We start from the raw sequence: 25,853 nt of genomic DNA, 5'->3' as shown, positions 1-25,853 counted from the left end.
AGGATTAAGTTGGATTCCAGTTAGCCATGTAATTGGTTGTTATTTCATCATGTGATCGAACTTGTGCAGTTCTCCGGGACATTTGTTATCGCTATTTTTGACACTCATTTGATACAAACCGTAACTTTTCCTTCGGTAATTACGTGACGTCAAACGTTTATTAAATTCTATCGCTTCTCAACTTTTTGATTGGGGATTGTTGGGAAATGTTGGAAGATTGAGTTAGGTGTTGAATTTATTGCTTTATTTTGTCTTAGATTGTCAAGCACACTTTTAATTGATTGATTTTCAATTTAGTCGACTTTCTTACTTTTTAGCCCCTTGAAAATATACGGGATATCCTTGTGATTTTTGTTTAAACTTTTGTCTTCATTATATCGTAAGAATCATTTCATTGTACATTACATTCTTGTGTCCATTTAGGTTAAAACTCACATAGATTGCGTTGCTGTTTTAAAAGAAAAGTAAAAATAATGATTTTGACCATTAAAACTATTTATTTAGTAAATCTCTCCTTTAGCAAAAACATATCTTGGAGAAAAGTTTGGAAACCCATCCTTTGTGGATCCACCTCTTAATAAATTAAAGCGTTCCACATGAAAGTAAGTATATTCTACAAAAGTGCTGCATATGTTACAGTGTTTTCTTCATTTGGCAACCTCCCTCTTAATCGTCCCGACAATTCTGTTTCTGATCATTTCATCACACCACCTCGTGGACATCTCAGGCGGTCACCTCCCATAAACAAGTACCTTGTCACTGTTGTTTATAGGCGGAAACAAAGCACAGCATCTGCATACGTAGTCACATTTACATTGTACGGTTCCTGGAATACAACAATGCACTCGTGGGGGTCCTTCCCCCCCGCCCCCCGCATTATGCATATACTACACCGGAAGTGGTCTTGCCCAGGGTCTTAAATATTGATACATCACGCAAAAACCGCTATTTAACTTGTAAATTAGGACACCTGTTATGGACTTCTCTTTCTTCGTATGCGAAGGCGATAAACGGAATCTTGTTTCTCGTTTTTGTTTTGTAGTTCGCCAACACGATTGACATTTGTTCGTTTGTATGGTAATTTTGTCTTCTTTTGTATTGTATATTATAGTCATTTGTCAACTACTGATGTCTCTGGTTCGATCTTGGGAAAAGTCAGTAGCTTTTGATGGTTCGAAATTGCGCTCAGCTGTTCTTGGTCATGCTACTGTATTAACAAATGACCCTAATTAAAGAGCCAGCTGGCCTTAGACAGTAACAAACATATCATAGAAAATTCATTCAAATTTCTATACTCATCCTTCACTCACTTAAATGTACACCTTGGTACATCAATGGATACAGCTAATATAATGTATTAAAATTGTATAGTTAAATATTAAATTTGTTCCCTTTAAATAAATTCAAGTTCTTTCCAGCTCTATATGCCCACCATATCTATGAGTTTTTCTATTACAATCTGTCATATCACTTTTCCAACCATGCCAGCGATTAGGTAGAAGTGGAACTACATAGACATAAATAAACATATGTCAAAAAAGGTGATTTTACTTTTTACGTTGTGTGTTTTACAAGTTAATGTTAAATGTTTCATGGTGTTACTAACCCTACTTAAAGACGTCAAAGAACAATATCTATTTGAAACATTATTCAAATGTCTAAAAAATCATTACGTATGGTGATCTGTTTAATGTTTTTATAATGGAAATAATCCTAAGGATAAAAACCATAGAAGTTAACTAAGTTAATTAACACGGAGAACAACTTTTATCAACATGGAATAACTGTTTAGCATTACACATTTTCACGTCGTGTTTTCATCTTTAGAATACTCTTACCACTTTTACAGTCAAATAACACCATTTTAGATCCGTTTTACGCCCTTTGTTTTACTACTTCAAGACCCACGTGATGGGCTTATAAAGAAGCTATTTTGGGTACATCCTCATGTAGGGTGGTCAGTCTCTCCCATAAGGGATGAAGAGTGTCGGACCCAAAAACGACCCCTGAGGGACACCGCTGAGCCGCCTTAATACAATCCATCTGTTTTGCATCCCTTCGCTCTATCTCCGATAGTGTTACATTAATGGTCTACTTGCGTTGTTTGAATGTGTTAAATTTGTAATATAGAATGATTTCTAAATGTATTAAATACTAAAATAAAAAATATGTAAAAGTAAAGAACGGGAAAACTGTGATACAATGTAAAAAAAACTTACATGGCTTGTATATGAAAACCGAATAAAGTTTCTAATAAAATAGGTATTTAACATCTACGTAAATTTAAACTTGGACAGTATAAATCTTTCATTATTGAATATGTTCCGTCATTCCAACGAAACGTTCATTTAAATTTATTTTATATTTTTATCGCATCCAAAGTGTCATCTACGCCTTGTCTGGTAAAAATCAAAAGGCATAAAAAACCTTAGCATGACATTTACTCTACTTATTTGAACTGTAGTAGAGAACTATGATTCTCTTTTCACCAAAACAAAAAAAGCATTACATTTTGTTCCATTGCTAAAAGAACATAGTATTGTACCCATAATCCTATCAGGTGTACCTCTTAGCACTAACTGCAGATCAATCATCCAACACTAAACAAACTATAGTTAATATATTAGAGACGAGAACCTTGTTTCGGACCAGAGTTTCAGTGACACATATTTACGCAGCAGATCTGTATACTATATCAAGTAAGGTCGGAGGGACACTATGGGTCCTATGGGAATATAGGGATCATTGTGATATCCCGGTCCGTCCCGGATAAAATATACACACACCATTTACATCCTTGTACAGGGGTGGGTGGAGTGTCCACCACCATAAACTAACGGAGAAAGCTAGATTGTTTGTTTACTGATTATTTATTTATATAATAAATATTATATATATATAAATTTATTTTATGATGTAGTTTGGTGGTTATAAAGTTCACCTGCAATCGGGGGGTTGTCAATTTGCTTCATAATCAACTAACTTTTGTTGCGTCAAAACTTGAAATACGTACACAAAGTATTCTCTGTCTTAGTGGAGTGATCAAATGATATATTTAAACATTTCTCGTTTTTATTTACTTCCTTAATGATAAAAAGTTAGTAAATGATTTAAGAACTCGTACGCACATATGTGTGAAGTATCTTTACATTTTATTAAAGACCCGTTACAGTATATAGTTGAACACTGACACTTTTGAACATCTTAAACGTTAATGCAAATCTCACTTGAATAAAATTTGAGAGCATGCCATAAGACTTATGGTATAGAGGACGACACGTTTGTTTATATTTTAAAATATTGTCATTATGCGTCAAAGCTCAGGTATTGCTTAGTTTTTCAGTTTCATGTATTGATATCACGCAGAGTTTATAAAATTGTCTATTTTTAACACGTCACTTCTAAGTTTTTACTTAATGCAATATACTTTAAGTAAACCATAAACTTTTAAGTTATAAAATTAAAATATTTTAGCGTCATGTTCACGTATAGCAAACTTATTGAACTACACATTCCTATATCTATGGAATTTATAAAAACACATTATTCAATTTTCTCGATTTAGCCTATTAATGTACCGTAATGTCTACCATACATGTGTACCAGCTCAAATAAACTAATGTAAACACATTTACCCTAACAAAATTAATATCAAACCACAATCGTCAAGTTTCTGGTCCCGTAATTCTCGGAGAACGTTCCGTTGTGAAGCCCCTAGCGGAAGTGCACTAAAACATATGCAAGTGCATAACAATGCATATCATATCGCTTGCACGCAATCCGCTGATGAATATTTAAACACACCTCTCGGATGATATAATTGTGTTTTTATTGTTTTGTTGTTCGATAACCTTCGCTCCGGGGAACTTCCCAGTTGCATGAATTGCATATTCGCTTTTAAATAACAGTAATTATATTTAATGGTGCAGTTTTTTTGCGGTGTTAATGTTGAACTTTCCATGAGCAATGTAGGTTCATAGGTGGAATTACACAAAATCGGATATTTTAAGATTTGATCGTTTAATTGTGAAGTTTTGTAAAAGAACATGATAAAGAAATTTAAAGTAATTCATTACACGATCATTTTTCATTCATGAACACATTCAACGCACTCTGCTTAAGATGGCTGCACTTTAGTTTATGTCCTACACTCATTCGAATGATAAATATCGATATATGGTTTATTCGATATTTCGATTATTTTTTCGGCTAGTTAGATGAGGTTAACCTAACTAACCAAACTTGATATATCGAATGAAGTAATCGATATATCGATCGATATATTCATTCGAATGAGTGTAGGTCGTAAACTAAAGTGCAGCCTCAGCACGGCGCCAACGCCGAAAATGAAAACTGATCCCACACACATCTGATAAAAATTATACAGAATTACACATATCTGATAAAAATGATTCTGTTTAATTTTTTAAATAATCAATATTTGCTACAGTATACCAATTGAAGTTTCTCTCCTGTATCCTCACTCCCGTCGCGAAGCACGGGTAGCAACTCAACTACAATAGTATCGATTAATTTCTCACATAATCCACAATCCGATTGAATATTAATATTTTAATTCCCCTCAGTCAATATTCCATCATAGTTGTCGTGTTGACATATTGGCTGATGAATACTGTATGTGCCTGTCAGTTTGCATGATGGCCTAACCTTTAGCTACAATCGTACTGATTATTTATGACGATTGTGTTTTGTGGTTTGTAACATGCTTATTGCGTGACTTCCCTTCCAATTTACCAAGTTCGCCTCAATATGTGGACCAAACCACCCGTCTCTGTATATTTCTTATCTTGCTATTTGGACTTTTTTTGTGAGTCTAATGAATAATTTGTATAAATAAATTGGTAGGTTTTAGGTTTTAACAAAAGCGGGGCGGAGCGAAAACGCAATATACCGGTGTTATGGTGGGGTGAACTAAATTTCTGCCAATAAATTGTCCTATGTTAATTGAAGCATTTTGATTTCAAATTTTACGACTTTTGCCAAATGTACAATTTACTAAAAGTTATAAGGCACTAATTACAAAAATATGAATCATAAACCTTTTTTTAGCCATTAGTGTTATGCTAACTCATTAAAGTGTAAACTTAATGGTTTTATACAACTATTAACCATAAAATCGGTATACCCAAAAGGGTAGTTTAAACTATTAGAATCTTGCCATATTACCATAGTAGAGGATAAGTAATGGTTTATTTTATTGCGTAAAATTAGTTTTATCTAACCTTTGAACTTCAGTTAAATCTACAACGTTTTATGTTTAACGTATTACTATATGATCAAACACTGTAAAATAGATTATCAAATAAAATAGCTAAATGCAAAATTGAGTCTGGTTAAAATCACGGACTTCGGTACAAAGGATACGGGTACGATTCCCGATACATTCCCAAAAATTTGAGGGGAAAGTGTTTGCAATACTTCCATTCAAAACCGCCTCTGAACCAACAAAACAAAATGCTTAAGCCAAAGTAACCGTCCCTTGGGTATTATCTGTTAAGCACTGCGGGTTGTATTTTTTATCCCTCCCACGACAGGGGTGTCACCTGCCTTTCTACATGGAATTTTCTCTCCCCAGTTGCCATATTGGGGTGACCAAGACAAATGATCATAACATGTCTCCAGCGCCATACACGGAGTGCTCCGTCCTTAATCGTTCGGTATCTTAGCAACCATCTCTTGCGACACGGCGACCTGAAAATGTAGTTGTTGCAGATAAGTAGATACAACAATGGTATTGATTTGAAAAAAGGATAAATATTGGTAAACTGATAAAGGGAAATTAAGATTTTTCCTTAAAAGTTTTTTTGGGATGTAAAAATTCACTGTTAAATTAATTCTTACGAAGAACAGACTGTTAAAGGTTAATTTATTTCATACGAAATTGTTTACAACGTAAGATGACATTATATTTGACTAGGTTAACACCAATAAAATAAGATTTTTTGACGAAATATCGTTCCAAAACACCGTGTTGTTCTTCATGATTACAAATTTTATCAAACAATTTTTCCTAGAATATTTCTAGCACGCACCCATATAAAACCATATGAAACTTAGTACTGGGTCACAAAATATATTTGTTTTCTATGTAAGTTAAAAGGTATAACAATTATATCTCTTAAAGACTATAATTTAACTTAGCCGGAATTAAATATCTCTTTATTTTAGTCGACTTATTACTCAACAAATTACCTTGTAATATCTTCACAGCGTCAGTTGCAAAAAAAGTTCATTAAAGTAGTATTGTCCCAAAATATAATCGAAAAATTATTGAAAAATGCAGTTCTAAGATAAGACTAAATTTATTTCCTCGTGTTCAAGCAAAATTAAACCAAATAAATTCAAGAAAAAATATCTTTTATCTTAACCAAACTACTCATTCAAACATTTAAAAACTACCCGTTTATAAAAATGACCACCTTCTTTTTACCCCTTAATAAGTAAACAGGCCGACCCCCGCGGCATCCATGCACGTACGGCCGCATAGGAGCTGTTGACACGTCTATGGGGTACAGGGGGCGGGGGGGGGGCACGTCTTGGCATACAAATTAAACTGGAGACCAGCTGGACAACGGTCCCCCTCAATATTGATGTCGCTATGGAGATGTATGCAGAGAGAGATGAGATTATCAAACTTGCATAAGGTCCGGTCCCCAGCATTAGGGGGGGGGGGGGGCTCGGTGGTCACTCGGACCTTCCACTATTTCCACCCTCAGTTTACATTTACATAGGCTGAAAGTGCATTTAAAAATTAACCGTATCAGTCGCCGCCATCGCTTGCTGTCTTAGAATAGAGTAAAAGATTGTCGAGCTATTTAAATTAAATTGTAGTTAGATGTTCTACAATCTGTATTTTATTAGAGCATACCACAAATACAGTTTTGCAAGACGAGAACAAAAAAACATGCAGTATTAACAACAAATTTAAAAAATCCAATCATCAACTTGTAAACAACTCATTTATATTTCTACTTCGTCCAAAATGACGTTAAGCGTGGCGTTAAGTAGTTAGTTAAATGATCGTGTACCTCTCTTCTCATCACAGGTAAATAAAAAACTTATTCTTAAGGTGCCTACACAATATTTTATCATTTGTTGGATTTAATGGTTGTTAGTTATCTAATGTTTAGTCATCGTATTAAAAAGAGACAACCAAAAATATTATCTTTTTTATGTTAAAAAAATTACGTAACTCGTTTTTAAATTTAAATCGTACCTACATATTGGCTTGCTTCTCAACCTCTACTATTTCATGGAAACCTCGTACAGTTTCCAATGTTTTCTTATGACTAATCATGCAATTTTCAAAGGTTTGCCTCTTACATAAAGTTACTGGAACGGAGAATTCAATGGGACAGGTCTAGGTATTGCAATCTCGGAACTGCAAGAGATAGTAAATTACCTTTTAACTGGTACACGGCTCTAATTAGGCTATTGATTGAATTAATTAAACGTGCAACAAATTGCAACCAGAGTTTCATTTCTAGGTTTCTACTAATTGCTGCGTAAAGGAGTGCCTAGATCTGCATAGGTAAGGGAAATGTAAATCGTGTGTTGGGATTTCCAACGTGACGTAATCGAATAAATGATTATTTAAGCGCAATTAAGTATCAACTACTTAATTAATCACCTAGACAGTGACGCACTTTTTTAGGTATTTTACTGACTATGAATGTGAATGTAGGATGAATTTGTAATGACGTCAATAGTCTTTGTAACTTTGTTACTAAGATCAGCTGTGTCTTTAATTAATTTATCCATGATCAGCTGGGTTTAGTTTTGAACCATCCAAAAGCTACTGAAATTGCTGGAAATGCTAAACGATCAGCGAATGCACTTTCTGTACTGTGAAACCTTCTGTAAGAGGATTATGAAATGAATTATTCAACGTGATGGAAGCCCTTTAACAATGGATTAGTGACGTCATGGCGCATGGGTAACTAACAGCTGACCCCTGTGTGAAAACGGTCCACTTGAATGACGTAAATGGAGTTATGGATCATATTTACACCGTTTCGATCCTGTAGTAATTATTCAACAAATGTGTTATTACCCAAACAGGTTCTGGCATTTCATGCCAGATACTGGGCATCAGAGTGGTGTCATCTAACAACCAAAAGGTCTCCAGCTTGTACCTGAAAAGAAAACATTTATTAGCATTTTATTAATCAAAACAGGACCCACCTGTTTTGTGGACTAAATAAATGGTCTTGGGAAAACAACTAGCTGATATTTGTCAGTAACAGATGCCCATCCTTCAATTATATTCGCATCAAAATACAAAATATCCTGTGTTGGTGTCGTACAGACAAATAGATGCCTTCAATCCTTTAAACACATTTAAACGCCGATACAATCAATACAACTCTTTAAGTCTCGATATAAAATACACCACTACCCCTTGGTCGCAAGTCAAGAAGGAGGTTCCCCTCGTATTCAAGTCTTTACAAATCAACCACAATTACCAAGTACTCGTACCCCTTTACCCTTCTCAATTGGCCATTGACATATTCAAAAGCCATTGCTACCCTTTATTATGGTAACTTACCCCACCTGGGCGCTACCACCTGACGCCTGCCACGCGCCTAGGCGGCACCTGCACGCCCTGGGCCACACGACCAAGCTTAGCTCAAAATAATGCAAGGTATTGCTGGGGTCCCCCGAGTAGCAATTAGGGCAGCTCGCGCCCTTTTGAGGTGCCAAAAGGGTTAGAGGGATTGAGATTTGTTATATGATTTGTTTACTAGCTAATGTGAGGTTGTTGTTTAGCTGATATCTTAATTGTCTTGGTAGCTGAGTAATTATAGTGCTCACCTTCAAATCTAAAGCTAATCTAAGGCTGCTGGTTTGATCCTCAGTGTTAATACTTTAATACTTTTTATTGAAATGGCGACCATACAAAGTAGGTATTTTAAGCCAAGTATGAATAGAGATGAGTGTAGGATGAGTGGCACGATCTTGTAGTCTTGTTATTGACTTGTTCGGTTATAGACTCATTGGTCTATAGTCTGTGCTCTTGTGCTATTTGTCATCGGCATATCAATTAATATAATCGGTAACAAACTATTGATAGTAACAAGGCCAGATTTTCCTCCGTTCCTTTACGAAAGAACGTATAAAGTGACAAGTCTTAGATGTTGTCAAATTGCATGGCAAGAGCTGTGCGTATTAAGGGTCTATTTAGAAACATACAAGTATATTTGGGCGATTCTTTGGGATTTGTTATGTGATAGTTAAACTGCTTAATGGGGTGGAGTTAAACATCCAATCAAAATCACAATCTTAAAGGGTTATTGGTGTTGGGATTTGTTATAGTTTTATTTGTTTGATAGTGGTGTTTTTCAAACTTCTTATCAAAACCACGGCTTGCTTTTGGATTGAATTTTTTATAGTTTAACGCGATGGTTAAACTGTTAACAAGGTAATCTTTCGTAGTTCATAATCAATATTTTTTTTTTTTTTATGTTTAAGGTGTGCTTAACTTTTTGTTGCCATTTATATATATTTTTTTTTAATTTGTGCTCTTTTTGAATATTTGTAATTGCAGAACATGTAGCTGCTAAAATGTAGCCGACCGTTGAACCTGATTGTATAAGTATCTTATAAGTGATAAAAGCTAAATATATAGCTCATACTGTACAAACGCCACGCATCACACCTATATCTCAACATCTCAGGGCTTTAAAATTTGTTCCGCGCGATAAATTAACGAATTAATTAACCATAAATTACTTTATCACACTCCTCTTGATATGGAGTCTACAATGACCGGTGCAGACTGTACCCGACAACCGCGAAGTACAGTCTGGTCTGTCGCGTGCCCCGGACCGGAACCGGAAGTCGACGGTTATAAAACCGTGTCTCATGATTTGTTTGTTTACAGGTGGTGACCGTCCAGACAAGAATCCAAGCCCGCCACCCCTACAGACAGGTGAGTACGAGTAGACCACAAGTCAATCGTATAAGTACAATTTACTCAATTTTACTCACTCTTCCGCTATAGAGCGTTCAGGAATGATATTGAAATGACGGTCGGTATACAGGGAAATAATTTTTTATTGAGATGGCTGTTGATTCTTCAGAAAATATCAGCAAGCTAAAGTAAAAATTATATTACGAATTGGGTAGGGCACATATCTACCGAGGTCAACTATCGACCCATTTCCCTTCTACCCCACATTTCGAAAATATCGGAAACCACTGCGCTTTAATAGTACGCTGTATTGTACAGCCAAATTATGGTTTAAACTGCAATAATATAAAATCGAAATAGTTATATGGTTGTCAATTTTGATTAACTTTTCATTCATTAAACAATATGACAATCGTTGGAAAGGACACCTATCCACCTTCCTCAACTATCGACCCATTTCCCTTCTACCCCACATTTCGAAAATATCGGAAACCACTGCGCTTTGATCGGACGGCGGCGGGCGTGGAGCGGCTCTGTTTTGAAATGCCAATCCAAACAGACGGACAGACGGACGTAATTTCGGCAGCCTTTGTGCGTGCCGGTCTCAATCCATCAATGCATCAGACTTGCTAATGCGCGCCGCTCACACACGCATTTAATTTATTTTAATCTATTCCTGGAAACGACTGTACAATTAAAGGAATATAACATTTGCCGTTACGTGACGTGCGTATATAGGGTCGATCTGTGGAGTGCAGCTGCCATCTTGATCTTGCAATCGTACATGAGGACCTTGGGCTGCAACTCGCAGGCGGAACGTTTGGTCAAGCGAAAGTCACACAACACAATGTTATCTACAAACAAATTCATTGGCGTAATTTATTTGCTAGTATGTATGACTATTGTCCATTTAATTTTTTTGCCAACCAAACACATTTTATAAATTTATTTATTAGGATCTTGGCATGACAGAGGTTTTAGCTTTTGTTGATTTTATGTAATTGAAAAATCAGATTTTTATTTTGACTGTGGGGTATAAAGAATGATCTATGTTTACAATACTAAACTGGGATACATTAGTTTTCGGCTGAATATATACAGGGTGCGTTTATAATGGGGGCGAGATTACCTATATAGTTATTTTATTAAGACCCATTACTAGAAGTCTTACGATCAAGGATAGCTATTTATAGGCCCAGTTTTCAACCATAAAAAACACCTTTCTCAGGACCGAAGTGCCTGTGTTTCCATAATTCGATGCTAGAATATACAAATATATTAAAACTCATTATAATTTTTCGTAATTTAAATAGCTTTAAAATCCTTTGTACATATTTTTTTATTTTGTAACCCTCCATACATAATAATACATTTTGCAGACAATATCGGTGCACCTCCGAGCCAATGCATTGTTGAATGATTAGTTCCTCAGTCTACCGCCTCTGACCGCTAGCGCCACATGCAGTCACACATTTGTATTCCTTGGTTGACTCTCTGATCATACGCGGCCCCTTTATACATCTTGGAAAGGAAATCGACACACTTTAAATATGACTATGTTGAATTTTAAGCCGTTCTTTATTCAGCTCGTTTAAATAAGTACATTTCATGTTACTCTGAAACAATGAATGCTGAACTTCTATTCAAATGAATACGTGGATATTTGTAGTTTTAATATAACTGATGTAATACAGTATAAGCCGGAAATATTGTATACGGATTTGGTTTTGAAGTGGTTAACATGATGTTTATGGGGTATAATCATCACAAAAAGCATTATGTTTTATGGTGTATAAAGGGTTTACAAAGCAAATTGTGTGTCAGCGTGGTCTTGATGAATATAAAAAGTATTAGTAAAGAAAACTAAAATAGTATTTTAATGTAAAACTTTATTGAACCAAGACTAGTTTTCATTAACTTACAACTTTCATAATGTTCATATAATTCTACCACTAATCTTTTAATTACCACTTACATTATGTTTTATTCGAGCTCTCCTTAGGATAGGATATTAAAATTAAGATATAACAAAATGCTTTTCAAAAAAACTTTCTCTTAACCTGTTAGCTTACTAGTACAGTTAGTTTGATGTTTTCACTTAAACGTCAAGAATAAATCAGACTTATCCTCGAAGAATAGCATTCAGACAAGACAGATAAAAATTAAAAATATTTTTCTGAACGTTGAAGTTGTGTCCAACAAGAATGCATATAATTTAGTTGTCAGAAAACACAAAGTTTTTACATCGCTCGCAATAAGTATTTCCAACGAAACACGACAGGAACAAATCGGACGTATTCTCTAAGGCTAACATTCAGACAGAAGCGATGTGTTCTAACTTTAAAGTGGCCGATCGACGATGTGCAAGTCGAGACAAGATGGATGGTTCATGCAGATCCCCTTACCCCTCTCCCTCCCAAAAAGTTCAATTTGCCTGCTCCTACATGCGTGAAAACAGCCCCTGACCCGCTATTAGTTTTTAACCCCTCCCGCGCCCGGGCCATGATTGGATATGATTGACACTAGCAGATTATAAACCTGAGGGTCCTACCCTACAAGGGTGGTTAAATAAGCTTTTTAAGAAATAAACAGTCTATTGAGACCCCCGACTCACCCCTTGCGATGAGCTCGACGTTCTTTTGGACACCGCTGTGAGCGCGGTTTTGTTTTTATGTTTTGAAAAAAGATTGAATTAAAAATATTATTTTGTGAGCGTTGATGTTAGTTTACACCCACCTCAGTCATTTGTGAAATGCTTTAGACATGGACGTGTATTGGGTGATTTTTTTAGTAAAACTTTAAATAACGAAATCGTTTGTAACATATTTGTTTGTATACCATAAAAATTACTTTTTAGCTAAAAACATTTTAACTGAGTAGTTTTTTTAGAAATGTTTATGCAACTACATATTATTTCTTAAAATTTAGAATACGCTTTTACTTATTTGTTTATAACTAAAACAAGAACATGTTTTATAAGACATTGTGTTTCATAATTTTGGTTTCAATCATAAACTTTATCTTTTATTTGAGCAAATATGCATGTATCTACTAAATATTCGTAGTTTTATCCAGTTTTATTCACATCTTAATAAAATTGTTGATGTCGTAATTTGAGCTGCACTTGAAAAATAAAATGTACATCCCCTCAACTTATCGTCTAACCTTTTTGATAACGATTTGAATTAATCTTGAACAGTTTAAACGTTGAATGGCATCTAGAGCAATACAAACTTTTGTGTCGTAGTAAAATTTAGTAAAAGCTGTTTATTTTAACACCATAATTTAGTTTTAGACCAATTTTACTGAGCTTAGTCAAATGTGCTACTATTTGTAATGTATCGCTCCCAAAATCTAAAGTTAATTAAAGTTTTTTTCTAGAGGGCGTTGTCGGTTTATACTTTCCCACCACAATCAGGGGATGTTTCCCAAAACCCATCAGTTTGTCGAACGGCGGCGAATTCACACGACTAGTAACCAATATGGTAGATTATAAAAACATGGCTAGGCCCGCACGGGAACAATTTAAAACGGGCTTCTAATGAAGGGATGCGGGTTTGGAGGGATGGGGGTGCTAATTCCCCCCCCCCCCCCAATCCATCACCGCCCCCATTAATGTTCCCTCGAATTAGATACATTCGCCGAACTTCGACCGGAACCAACTGTCTTGAACTGCGTTTAAAACTTGATTTTAAGTTGGCTGTAATGTAACCGAAAGTTTTAACTTTGAATCCAAAATAAATTTTCCAACTCATCCAACCAAAACTTGTATTATGTAATGTGTCAGGTCCAAGAATAATCATGTAGATTCCCTACTGAGTTAAAAATTTAGGAACAACAAATTACAATAAAATGTGCATTTTGATAATTACCATTGCAAGACTACCCGATCACATTCTGTACTAAAATGTCTGTAACTTAGGCATGGTCATGGTACTTATTCATTTGGCTACTGTATTTAAAGTTATTGCAGTTGTTCCATGTAGTATTTTATTCTGTTGGTTGAAGAGTAAAATACAATACCCTACATTTTGAAAACTTCACAAGCGTATATATTGATATTACACGTTGCATTACATGTCTACCAAATAGTAAACAAATCTTGGAACACCATTTAGTACAGAAAAAAATAAATTTGTTTTTTATAAAAAGGATTCAGTGCGCAACCTGTTGTTTGAGTTAACAACAACTGTTTGTCAGTAGTTACACGTTTGGCCGCTAGATCGTAGCGCTACTCTGGGGAGGCTGTCCACAAGATGGATCACCCTCGCGATTAACATTGTTAGGGTTAGGCTGTGCCGCGTGCCGTGCATAACCCCTTCTCTCCCCTTCAATAACACTACATGTGATCATTTCTTTTTGATTGGTTCTGATTGTTGGAACCGCCATTTGCGCAAGCTGTCGCGCCGCTGTCGCTGCTAGTTACTGATAAATAATCGTCTTTTATCACGAATTAACCATTTGGCTCTGATTCCACGGACGTGATTTATAAATCGGAAATAATTGGCAAACGATACAGGGGGTTTCAAAGGGTAAAAAGTGTTATTGTTCGGTGGAAAACGATGAATCTGAACGTTAAAATGGAAAACGTTAGTCTAATCCCATGGACGTAGTGTTAAAATTACTTACATTTGATGGTTAGCCATTTGCTACAAAAAATTAAACTGTTTACTGTAAAATTAATCATTTCATACCTTTATCCTTGTTTGTTGAAAATAACAAATCAACGATTCAAATGTAAAATAAAAGTAAAAACCCCAAGAAACAGTTACAAACATTCTAATATTTCATGATAGGCACTGAATTGCAGTAACATGTTTGAGACTAAAAAATAAAATGTTTGTTGTCAATGATTGTTTTATTGTTATCTTATAGAATTTTAATTACAATTTCCCACTTTAACACTTTGTTGATTCACTTTTCCTCATTGGAAATAGTTTTATTGTGCATTTTTCCTTATTGAAGTTCAGTATTGCAAAAACTCTCCATTCAATTCCCTTCTTACATCCTTCAAGATACATTCCAATTACATCATAATTAAGTCAGGTTGTATTTCAAGAGTAGAACATTGTATCTATATTGGTCTCAACATTCAGGATTCAACATTTGAAATTTATTTTCTAATACTTACATAAATTATGTTCCAGATATATTGGCCAATGGAGAAGGAGAAGCTAGCAATGACAGCTCAAGTAGTGAAGTTTTGGACTCTGTTGACTCTGAAAAAGAATCCGCTCTGAATCTGGTGATTAAACTTTCTTTTTATACTATACGATCAAATTTAAAATGCAATGTCAACATCCAAGAAAATTAATGTACAAAATGACCCACAATTCAGTTGAAAAAAATTGTTTTATAAAAAAAAACTTACCGAAACCTATTCATCATGATGACTGTTTAATAGAGGATTAATATTAATAAAAATTGTTTGCTCGTACTGTACCCATTTTTCACAGTATCTGTTGAATTTCCTAATTGATTGTCAAGTGAGGTTTTTAGTAAGATTTCTTAACTTGTTATCAAGCCAAAACTTAAAAACACTATTATTCTGTTTCTGCAATTTTCTTTGAGAAAAACACTTAAATCTGTATCCAAAAGCAGATTTGGTTTGGGCTGTGGACAAGATTTATTCAAGTGGAGAGTGCAAAAGATAGAACATGGGTGGGAATGCAGGACCGACTTCTAAATCATTTTTATGCCTTGCCTGCATCTTATGCCTCTGTAACTGCAAAACGGAGTTCTTGAGACATTTTGTCTTTTTATTTAACAAATATACTTTCCCCACGTTTGTATTAATGGAAATTGAATTGAATAATTTCATGAGATTCAGTTTTAATTTTTTTTATTAATTATTTCTACTAATTTCAATGCTTAGTTATGAGTATTTACCCACTTATATTGGTATTGTAAAGAAAAGTACTTTGAATTAAATATATTGTTCTTTTAATGTAGTAAGGCTACATGTTCTTGCTTAAGTTGAATAACTAGGTTACTGAAAAGGTAACTTGTATGATTTGTATAAACTTACGTAAAGTAACCTCTAACCTCCCATAAATTGTAACCTACCTTTTCATTGGTACCGGTACTGGTAATCTATGAGAAAGTTAATGCAAATTAAGATTAATGTAAAGAACATAACTGTGTAGTACTCACAGTTTCTTTAGCATGAGGGTGTTAAATTAAACTTTGTAATTGTAATAAATTGTAACTTTAAAAAATTCACAACTAAGTACATACCTTTTATACAATCCATTGACTTTTGGATACTGAAGAAGGCAGCTCACCTATATGGTCCACCTTTAAAACTATACATAAATTTTTCTATTGTTGGCTCAAATAAACTATATAGATTCATATTTCTAAAAACGTCTACAATTTTAACATGGCACATGGAAATAAAATTATCATGAAATTATCCATTGACAAAATACAACCATAACAATCCAAAAAAGTTCTTGGTTAGGTACTCTATTTAACACTGAAACGTGCACTAAATATTTGTCTGCTGTAGGTTACAGAGACTTCGCAGAGACAGACGACCAATGGAGCCTCCAGTTCTCCGAGTTCTGGAGTCTCCAGCCAGGTGACGTCCAGTAACGGCTCAGCCGCTAGTGTCCAGGCCGCGTTGGCAGCACTGCAGACTGGTCAGCTGTCTCTCAACCAGGTGAGTTCAGGCTTGCCAACTTACCTCAACAACAAAATACTCCACAACAATACATTGAAACCTCAATAAGGAAACCCTCTATGTCTATGACAAGTTGCCCTTGATAACAAGTGTAATTTTCAAATCCCCTTGAATTTATTTTACCCCTGATCACATGTTATTGCAAACCTCAATAAGAAGCCAACCTTGATAAAAAGTCTTATTTTATAATCCACGTGAGAGTCTTGTTATCGAGGTTCTACTGTAATACCAAATGTTATCAGCTACCGGTACTAGTATATCCCACTGGCTATCATAGTACTGTACAAAAAAATGAAAAAAGAAAATCAAATGTTGGCAGCAGCACATTCAGTGAGTGGCTCATTTACCTATGTTCTATTTAAATACCGGGAAAGTATACTTCAGTGTCGGGTTTGCAATGTTCCTTAGTACAGTCAACATGCAATCATATTCAGGTTTATATTTTTACATTAATGTCGCTGTCTCCCAAAATAATACCTCTTAGTGAAGTGAAATGTAAGCATTCATAAGCACTAATCAACCCTTTTACAACTAATTTTGATACTATAACAAGTCCTGATACTAATTTTTGTTTAGTTGATGAGCCTGGGGGCTGCACAGGGACAGCAACTACTGCTGCAGAATCAACTGACAGGTCTGCCAATCCCCAACCTCGGCGCTGCGGATCTGCAGAGTCTGCAGCAACAACTGCAGCAACACCAGCACAATCTGCAGCAACAACTGCAGCAGTTTGTCATGTTCCAGCCAGGCGCAGGGGGACAGCTTCCAACTCAGGCGCAGTTCTTCCTTCAAAACCAGGTGGGAAGAGTTGAGATGCCTTGTGAATTGGTTGGAATTGTTACTCAAATTGTTCTACAAAACAGCAATAGAGAGAGGTTTCTGCATTTACTTAAGCGCTTGTAAACTTAGTCAACTTTTCAATATGTTTACGTTTTTGTATTTTCTTAACTTACTGCAGCAAGAGTTTGAATAAATCGTTCACTTTTCATATTCTACCTTTAATTTTTTAACATAAAATAACATCTGTTTTTTAAGCATAGTTCTGCATTCTAGTTCCATAACCATTGCAAAAATTCAACAAAACCAACTGTTGTAGCTGGTTTTTATCACTCTTGAACGTAACAGCCATATTCAAATTTAAAATAAACTTTAAATGTGAGTTATTTTATTCCGTAGCAGCCGCTTGCTGCATAATTATGAAAAATGAATAATTTTCCCCAAAATTTCATGCCCAGCCCTTTAAAATGAGACCTCTCCCAGCTTTCTACGGCCTCCCGTTCGCTCACAATTTCATTGTAAAATTTTGGGCTTACGGAATTAGATATATAGATAGTCATATTTTAAACCACCTGTAATTTTATTTTGTATGGAGGGCATTTTGTAGTCGGACTAATTTTGGTTGACACCTGCATTGTTGAGTGTGCATTGTTGACATTGTGCATCATTGAGTTCATTAATAACACATTTGTATAACTTGAATACTCTTTCATTAAATAAAGCTAGCCTTTACTTCAGGTTCCACTTGTCATGAAAACTTTATTTCAACAAACTTACTGCCTCACACAGTAGTTCACACAACATTTACTCTCACAATACCCGTTAACATTTCTTGTTGCTGTTAAAAAATATATTTAGAGTTTGGATCAGGTAGTAAACCAATACTTACATGGGGGCTGTATTAGAATATAAACGTGAATTAGGGACTAATGAAACTTCTTATGACTGTCTTCATTTGTAGGCAAGCTTAAGCGGCCAGTGGCATCACTATATTCTTGATCTTTTGGTGAGAGTTGCATCAAATTGATATCTACATTATTTACGATACCAGACGTCATAGAATGGGCGAAACGTCTAGTATTGAGTAAATATCCTAATGGAAACATTGTAAATACCAATTTGACACTGGAAGATCAAGAATGTAGTTCTTACTACTGCATTGATAACCTCTATAGTCTGTGGTAGTTTTGTAGTTTTTACTGGCTGCATGCTAAGACTTGTGATGGTTACAGGGTCTTCTATCTCATGGCTACTCCAGGCAAAATCTTCCATCTCCAAGAGTCTCTCACTCTGTGCAGGTACTTACCTTACATCACTATCTGTCTTTTGTTGGCTTGGCTTATTGCATGAATGTAATTAAAAAATCTAAATTGATAGCATGTTTATCTAGTATTTCATATATTTCACAATCACAGGAAACATTGCACGATTTCAGACTTTGGTCACATTCTTCTTGAAGAAGTTCTTACAGATTACATAAATGTTGTCTAATTAATAGTCTCTTCCACACAAATTTTTCCTTGTGTCTCTAAACAAGAAAAAATAGTCTTATATCATTCTATTCCTTAAAAAAATATTTGTATTTACAAAGGGATATTTTGTTTTGTTTTACTGAAAACCAGGACAATTTAACATCAAATGGCCCTTTTGGGAATCCTGGATTATTTATTACAAATTTATTGGGTTGTCAATCATAAACTTATTACAGTAAAATAAAGTCTTAAAAAGTCCATGGAAATATCTTGAAAGTCAAGAAGTCTTTGACCTCTAGATAAGCACGCTGATTTTTCTCTTGTAAAGTTGGGCTGATGGTTGTGTGTAGGTTCAGCAAGCTGTAGCTCAAGCAGCTCAGCAGCTACAACAGCTACAGAAGCAGCAAGCCGCAGCTCAAGGCTCTCACCACATCAAGAGCCCAACCTCCAGACTGCTGGATACTGAGGAAACAACAGACCTCGAGGAGCTCGAGACATTCGCCAAGACATTCAAACAACGAAGGATCAAACTAGGTCTGTAACTGTCTTTCCATTACGTTCATGTTGTGTTTAGCCATAGTCAACAATTTTACTGAATAAAACTAAGAATTTGAATCGCAAATATCGCAAGTTTCCATGTTCCGTTCTCTTTCAGGTTTTACGCAAGGAGACGTCGGACTCGCCATGGGAAAACTCTACGGAAACGACTTTTCCCAAACGACAATCTCGAGGTTCGAAGCGCTGAACCTCTCATTTAAAAATATGTGTAAACTGAAGCCGTTGCTACAGAAATGGTTGTTAGACGCGGACAATTCTGTGAATAACCCTAACTCGTTAAACAATCCCCTCACGACACCAGAGGCGATAGGAAGACGTAGGAAGAAAAGGACGTCAATAGAAACCAGCGTACGAGTAGCGCTGGAAAAGGCGTTTTTGCAGAACCCAAAACCCACTTCGGAGGAGATCTCGATGCTTGCGGACAGCTTGGGGATGGAGAAGGAGGTTGTACGAGTCTGGTTCTGCAATAGGTGAGTGGATGTGTCTAGTATCTATTCTTTATCATCTGGTACCACAGTCCATGCGAGCTGTCTATATCTGTAGCATGCCTCCAGTCTATTCCTCAAGCCTCCAGTTCGTCTTATACTTCTTGTTCGACTTTCAGGGCATGGGCTGTGGGGCCCGCACCGAGACTCCACAAATTCCCGTAAGTCTCATTTTTACCTACTTCAATTTCTTTCCGATCCGTTTCCTCTGTTTTTCTTATTATTTCATACAGTTTTAAGCGCTGTCTATTTTTAGTTTTTGTATATTTTTTTAGTTCAGTGTGGATTATGTTTCTAGATTACTATTTCTGGGTTACTAGTGGAATGCCTGGTCATCAGCATCTAACACCTGCCAAATTAATGTTTAGCAAATCAAATAATTTGTTGAGATGTGTTGTATATGTTAATCACAAAGAAAAACTAAAATAATGATGTTTAGAGGGTTTGACTCCTCCCTCTATATTTCCATAGCAGATGTTGTCAATGAAACAGTAATATTGAACACTAATTTGATCTCTTTAAGTGTTTGCATTGTGTTAATTTAATGAAGCAATTTTTATTTAGAAAAACACAATATCCTTAAGTCTAATTGGAATTCATGGCAAAAAAAAAATAGTTCATATTGAAAGTTAATATCAAGATTACCTTTTTCATTGGCTAGTCTTGTCAGGCTTACAGTTTTTCATTTATCAGTTTTGCTATCAATCATTATTTTCCTAGGCTTTTACAATCATTTTGCATGACTTTTAGGTCTTTTTATTAAAATATTGTGAATAGATAGTATAAATAAATCTTTAGATTGTAACAATCAATTTGAGTTCAGGCAACATTTCAAATCCAGTATCCTCTACTGGTAGCTACAAATCTATGAAAAACTACAGATTTGAAATAAGGAAAAATAAAATATTATCTTTTGACATACTATTCAGAAGCTACTACTCATGTGACATACTATTCATGTGTTTTACCAAAACATTTTTAGCAAATGTTGTTGTTGGCTGCAAGATTTATGCAGTGAAAGTCTGTTCAACACGTCTGGGGTCAAACTTTACTTAGTTGGCTGACAAAGATTTGATAGTTCTTAAAGTTACATACTGTTGTATGAAGCCAGGAACCTAACACTGTCTCAGTCTAAAAACAAAACATTGTAATCTATAAGAACTAAGTAGTAAATATAAGAGTAGTAAATACTAAAGTAAATATAAGAACTACACTTTTACAACATATAAAAAAGAGTTCCTGCAAATAAATTAAAAGATAAAAGAGCACTTTTAATACTTTTTGGGTGACTAACATCCAGTCATTCTGTCTATATATGAAGATGGAAGTATTGTCACTCCCCATTAATAACGTTATCCCCACAAAGAAGAACGGAGAATAATCATCTTCTGTCATATGGCTTGTAACTCTTCCTTGTAACTTCATGTCCAAATTACCTAAAAATATTAAAACCTTCCTTGATTCTTTTCTATGTACCTATTTATTTCAACTCATTTCAACCATTGCATTCTAAAAAAAATACCTCTCATATTTTGCATGAGTTGTGCTCAAAACAATCAAGTCAGCTAAATTATCTTGAAGTTTCATATCCAACAGGTGCTGGACCAGTGTTCTGCCTTAGTAAGGGTTCAGGGTTCAAATTCCTCCAATGACCAATGGTTCAGCTTTGTGAAAATGATCTTGTGGTTCAAGAGCTCCCTAAATCTGAAGGTCCACTTATAGAAAACAAAACTGAACTTAAGCTAAAATAGTTTCAACCACCTTCATCATCTTGTGTTTGTGATACACTACAGCTTTGGACTACAGTAATAGAGTCAATCTTCAAGTATGACATATTAAGTGTTGACGGATCTCGGATCTGCCCGACTTGGATGGATAACTAGATGTTTGTGCCACACAGATTTATTCTAGTAGTCAAAAACTATAGTAGTGTGTTACTAACGCAAGATTACTTGACGGAGAATGGTAATTCAAACTAGTTCATCTTAAAACTGGATAGGTGTCTCTTGTGAGAAAAGCATTTTTGGAGAACACAACTAAAAGGCACAAGATTATAATAATTTAAATAATACAGATTGTAACAGTAATGTACTTGTAACATGAATTGTGATTATGGCTACCATTCTGCTGCATAGTTACTGTTAAATAACTTTGGGTTTTCTTTGTTCAGGCGGCAGAAGGAGAAGAGGATAAACCCCCCGACCGCAGCGATGGGATCGCCAACGTCAAACATGTTCGGGGCTCCGCTACATCCGACGTCGACACATTTACCAATGCCGCAGCAGTCTCCCTCCCCGTTGTCTCTAGTCTCTCCCTCCCCACACCCCCATTCTCATTCCCACCACTCGTACACTCCTCGCCCTGAATGACCATGGTACCACTCGCCGGTGCTCCAAGACTGACCGTGTAGAGTGGACTTCTAAACACTTCAAACTCAACACCACTCGTAATGTCACAAAGGTATCTTACTTGACTTCATTTTGGAAAGCTTCAAAGATTTTTCCTTTACAATCTTCTCAAGTATTTGAGGAATAATGTTAACGTTGACTCAAAGGTTAGACAGGTGAAAACTCAAAACCCTTGGGTAATTTTTTTATCATACAAATCTATATCAATTCCATCAATACAATGTATTGGAACTGTCTGTAGGAACTCGAGATGACATCTTTGAATCTTATTATTTATCATCAAAGCCTAAATCAGGAGAATGATTGCATAGATGATAATTGATGAGTTTAATACACCCAGGTACAATTAATTGACCAATCCCCTTAAATTAACTTCATGTTGCTTAGTGTGATTGCTGAACAGGGATGAGGTAATTAGGGTATTACAAAATTGTTGATCAACTTTAATTTACACAAGACACTTTTGCAAACTCTTGTAAACCTAAAATAACTTTTTGTTTCTTCTATTGATTCACTGGTTCATTACTGTACGATGGAAATGTTTTGAAAATAGTATTATTTTTTATACTTTTATTGAACTCTGTTGAGACTCTTTTACACAACGTGTATATTATGAAATATTGAAAAATCTTACAAAGGCTGAAAAATGAAGTCAATATGTTGTGATGTTCTGACTGGTGTTGTTCTTTTATATTGAAATTGATGTATAAACATTCCAAATATGTTAAATAGTGGATGTGCGAGTGCAATTTGGCGAAACTTAACTGTATACATAGTTATGAAATAGTAAAAATACAATTTATAATTTACCATACTACATGGGCAAGTATGGCAGTGAATGTACAGAACTTCCGTTTGTAAATATATATATGTGGATCCATCGCAGTGTAGCTTTGTCTATGCGTTCGACTCTCTTGTCGGTGTCGAGCAATGTAGAAAGTATGTAGATAGTTTTAAAATACGTCCAACATTTTGTTTTACCACTCACATTCCATAGAGTGTATTGTTTTCAGTTTTTTTGTTGCAATGTAAAACCCGTTTTTTTTTCAATCTTCAGCCATTTTAATTCATTACGATTATTAGTTTGTTAATCTTGTTTAATAATGTTGAAATGTCCGTTAGCGATGTCATTATTGTGATTTGTGAATGTTTCAATGTTGGCTGCTAAAACAGATTGTTGGATGTGTGGATGTTTATAATTTATCTTGCGTTAGGAAAGTCGCAGGCACAACTGGTGTTCCAAAGATTCAACAATTCACGTAGAACGTTGATGATCTCAGATAGTTAATCTCCCTTCTGTGTTATCCAAAATGTATAGAATAACATCGGTTGTTTAATTTCATCTTGCAGTCTTCCAATGTCGTGAGGAAGAACGGAAAAGAAGTTCCTAAATCACAAGAGATTTTTTACACATTATAATAGAAGTATAAACACTTTTTAGATTAGTGTTAACTGTTTTGACGTGTAAATTTTGCAATCAGTTTTTGTAATATTCTGTTACGTTTCTAGTTTTGTTTCTCCAAAGTATTATTTCGATGCTTGTTTCAACTGAGAGGACCAACTTTATAAATAAAAGTTCCTATTTGTCTAACGACAAACGCGTAGTTTTGTATATTTAGTTTATGTTTATTTTATTTATACGACTGATTTTTGCTTCGTTTCTTTGTCGATTAATTTATTTTTCCACTTTTTCTATGTGAATGCTCAGATTTTTCAATTATTTATGTCGGTCGATTCAACTTTCTGTTAGCGGCTTTATTTTACTTTCGACGAAATACTTATATTTTGGACATTTATTGCATATTAAATTATGTTTTCCACAGTTTTTGTTTTATTTTATTTTCCTTTTGCTGACCGGAAACAAGGTACCTTGTAGTTTTAACCTAGCTTAGATCCCTTGTAATGACTTTTATTCGTCTAAATTGTTTTCACTGGTAACATTACACTTTAGTGAGGTATCAAAATACATGTGTATACTCAATAACTCTACTGGAGGAAAGAAACTTGTTGTATCAACATTATCCTTAGACGTATTTAATATATGGTACAAGTTTGAGGCTCAAGAGATCCAGAGAGCATATTTCAAAACTAATAATTTTATGAGTCAGAAAAAAACAATGTTATTTAAAAATGACATTTCAAATTGAGTTAATTTGAATACAGTTGAAAATAAAATGTATATTTTTTCACTGAATAATAATGCAAAGTCTGTTTTAAACAGTGAGGTACGTATGTAGTCATTCGCACTGAGTTGATTGAAATTTTTGATTTTATAAGCATTTGATATTTGACATTCTCAATAGCTTCTTACTCTGTCAAATTTAACTTATAAATTACTTTTTTCCCCTTTTTTTAAGAGGTTGGCGGCCTCTTTTAACCTTGCATTTGCCCGTCCACATAGACTAAGCGCCCGTGCATGGATTGTTTACAGCAAAAATACAACACCCATACACATTATTACAAGGTGTTAAAATATACTACAATACAAGACATTATCAAAAGAGTACAATGAAAGTTTTAAAAGGACATAACATTCTTGAGAAATCAAATAATTAATAGGCCTACATTTCTGTCTATTTGCAAACTAAAATATTATTTTTTTGGAAACTTGAATACTTATGGCTCATATTGCAACTGAAGTGTGCAACATGTGATAATTTTGAAAGGAGTTTGACTAGAACAATTGACAGCACTATACACCGTTCAAAAAATTTAGACGGTTTGAGGGGAAGCGATTCCACCTCACCCTAACTTTTAAACAACAGAGCTGATCAGCTGAAGTATAGATCAAGCAAAAAAAAAGTTTGGAGGAACCCAGGAAACCTTCCCCTTAAACCGCCAAATTTTGTGAACGGAATAGCTGTTCGTCACTATAGTCCGTTCACAAAATTTCAACTGTTTGAGGGAAAGTTTCCCCACCACCATTTTCTGCTTATGTTGCGGCTGATTGACGTTTTGAAAAGTCTCAGCTGCTGTTGAGATATGTTTTAATAATAGGATTAAGATGTGGAGGGGATAGATTTCTTCCCCTAAAATCGCCTAAATTTTGTGAATGGAGTATACTACAATTAGTAAAGCAAAAAATGAGAAGAAATAACACCAGGGCTTCTAAGATAGAGGAAAAAGAGAACTTAACTCAGGTAAGATGTAATTCACTAAATTTTCACTAAAACTAAAACCACAGCAAACATGGTTGGACTTACCTGACTGCTACCTAGGTTCTACTCTCAAAGATGAATCATTTAATCTACAATGAAAGTTAAAATAAAATATCTCTTTCCACAGAACAAATTTAGATTCAAAATGGGAAGATGGAAATTAAGTTTTTTTTATAAATAAGACGTAATTTTACCTTGAGTTTGTGTTTGTCCAGCGATTCCTTTGCTTGTCAATATCAAGGCTTATATGTTTTTAATTGATTCAAAACATTACAAAAATATTATTTTTTCTGCTATTCTCAGTAATTTTATCGATAGCCATCTTCAGCTTGGACCTCTACAATGCTGCATAGTGAGGAATACACATTCCTACTTC

At 34.9% G+C, this 25,853-nt stretch overlaps 1 protein-coding gene across 3 annotated transcripts in view; it reads left to right on the top strand.

The window, feature by feature from the left end:
- The window catches only part of LOC128987323 (POU domain, class 2, transcription factor 1-like), an 81,890-nt gene extending 57,461 nt beyond the window's left edge, over nt 1–24,429 (top strand). For 2 of the 3 annotated variants that reach the window (XM_054408106.1, XM_054408104.1), the window contains 9 exons: nt 9,905–9,952; nt 15,082–15,179; nt 16,446–16,598; nt 17,196–17,417; nt 18,629–18,694; nt 19,219–19,402; nt 19,524–19,896; nt 20,031–20,072; nt 22,082–24,429. In XM_054408106.1, coding sequence (XP_054264081.1) covers nt 9,905–9,952; nt 15,082–15,179; nt 16,446–16,598; nt 17,196–17,417; nt 18,629–18,694; nt 19,219–19,402; nt 19,524–19,896; nt 20,031–20,072; nt 22,082–22,280 — 1,385 coding nt within the window. In that variant the 3' untranslated portion in view covers nt 22,281–24,429. The remainder of the gene's footprint in view (nt 1–9,904; nt 9,953–15,081; nt 15,180–16,445; nt 16,599–17,195; nt 17,418–18,628; nt 18,695–19,218; nt 19,403–19,523; nt 19,897–20,030; nt 20,073–22,081) is intronic. The other variant, XM_054408105.1, reaches the window with a different exon arrangement.
- Nucleotides 24,430–25,853: the final 1,424 nt, after the last annotated feature.

This window comes from Macrosteles quadrilineatus, unplaced genomic scaffold (genome assembly GCF_028750875.1).
Source record: "Macrosteles quadrilineatus isolate MER2022 unplaced genomic scaffold, UCM_ALF_1.0 Scaffold_2__2_contigs__length_208266976, whole genome shotgun sequence".
NCBI classification, from domain to species: Eukaryota; Metazoa; Arthropoda; class Insecta; order Hemiptera; family Cicadellidae; genus Macrosteles; species Macrosteles quadrilineatus.
The sequence above is the reverse complement of the archived record's forward strand: the minus strand, read 5'-3'. Positions and strand labels throughout refer to the sequence as shown.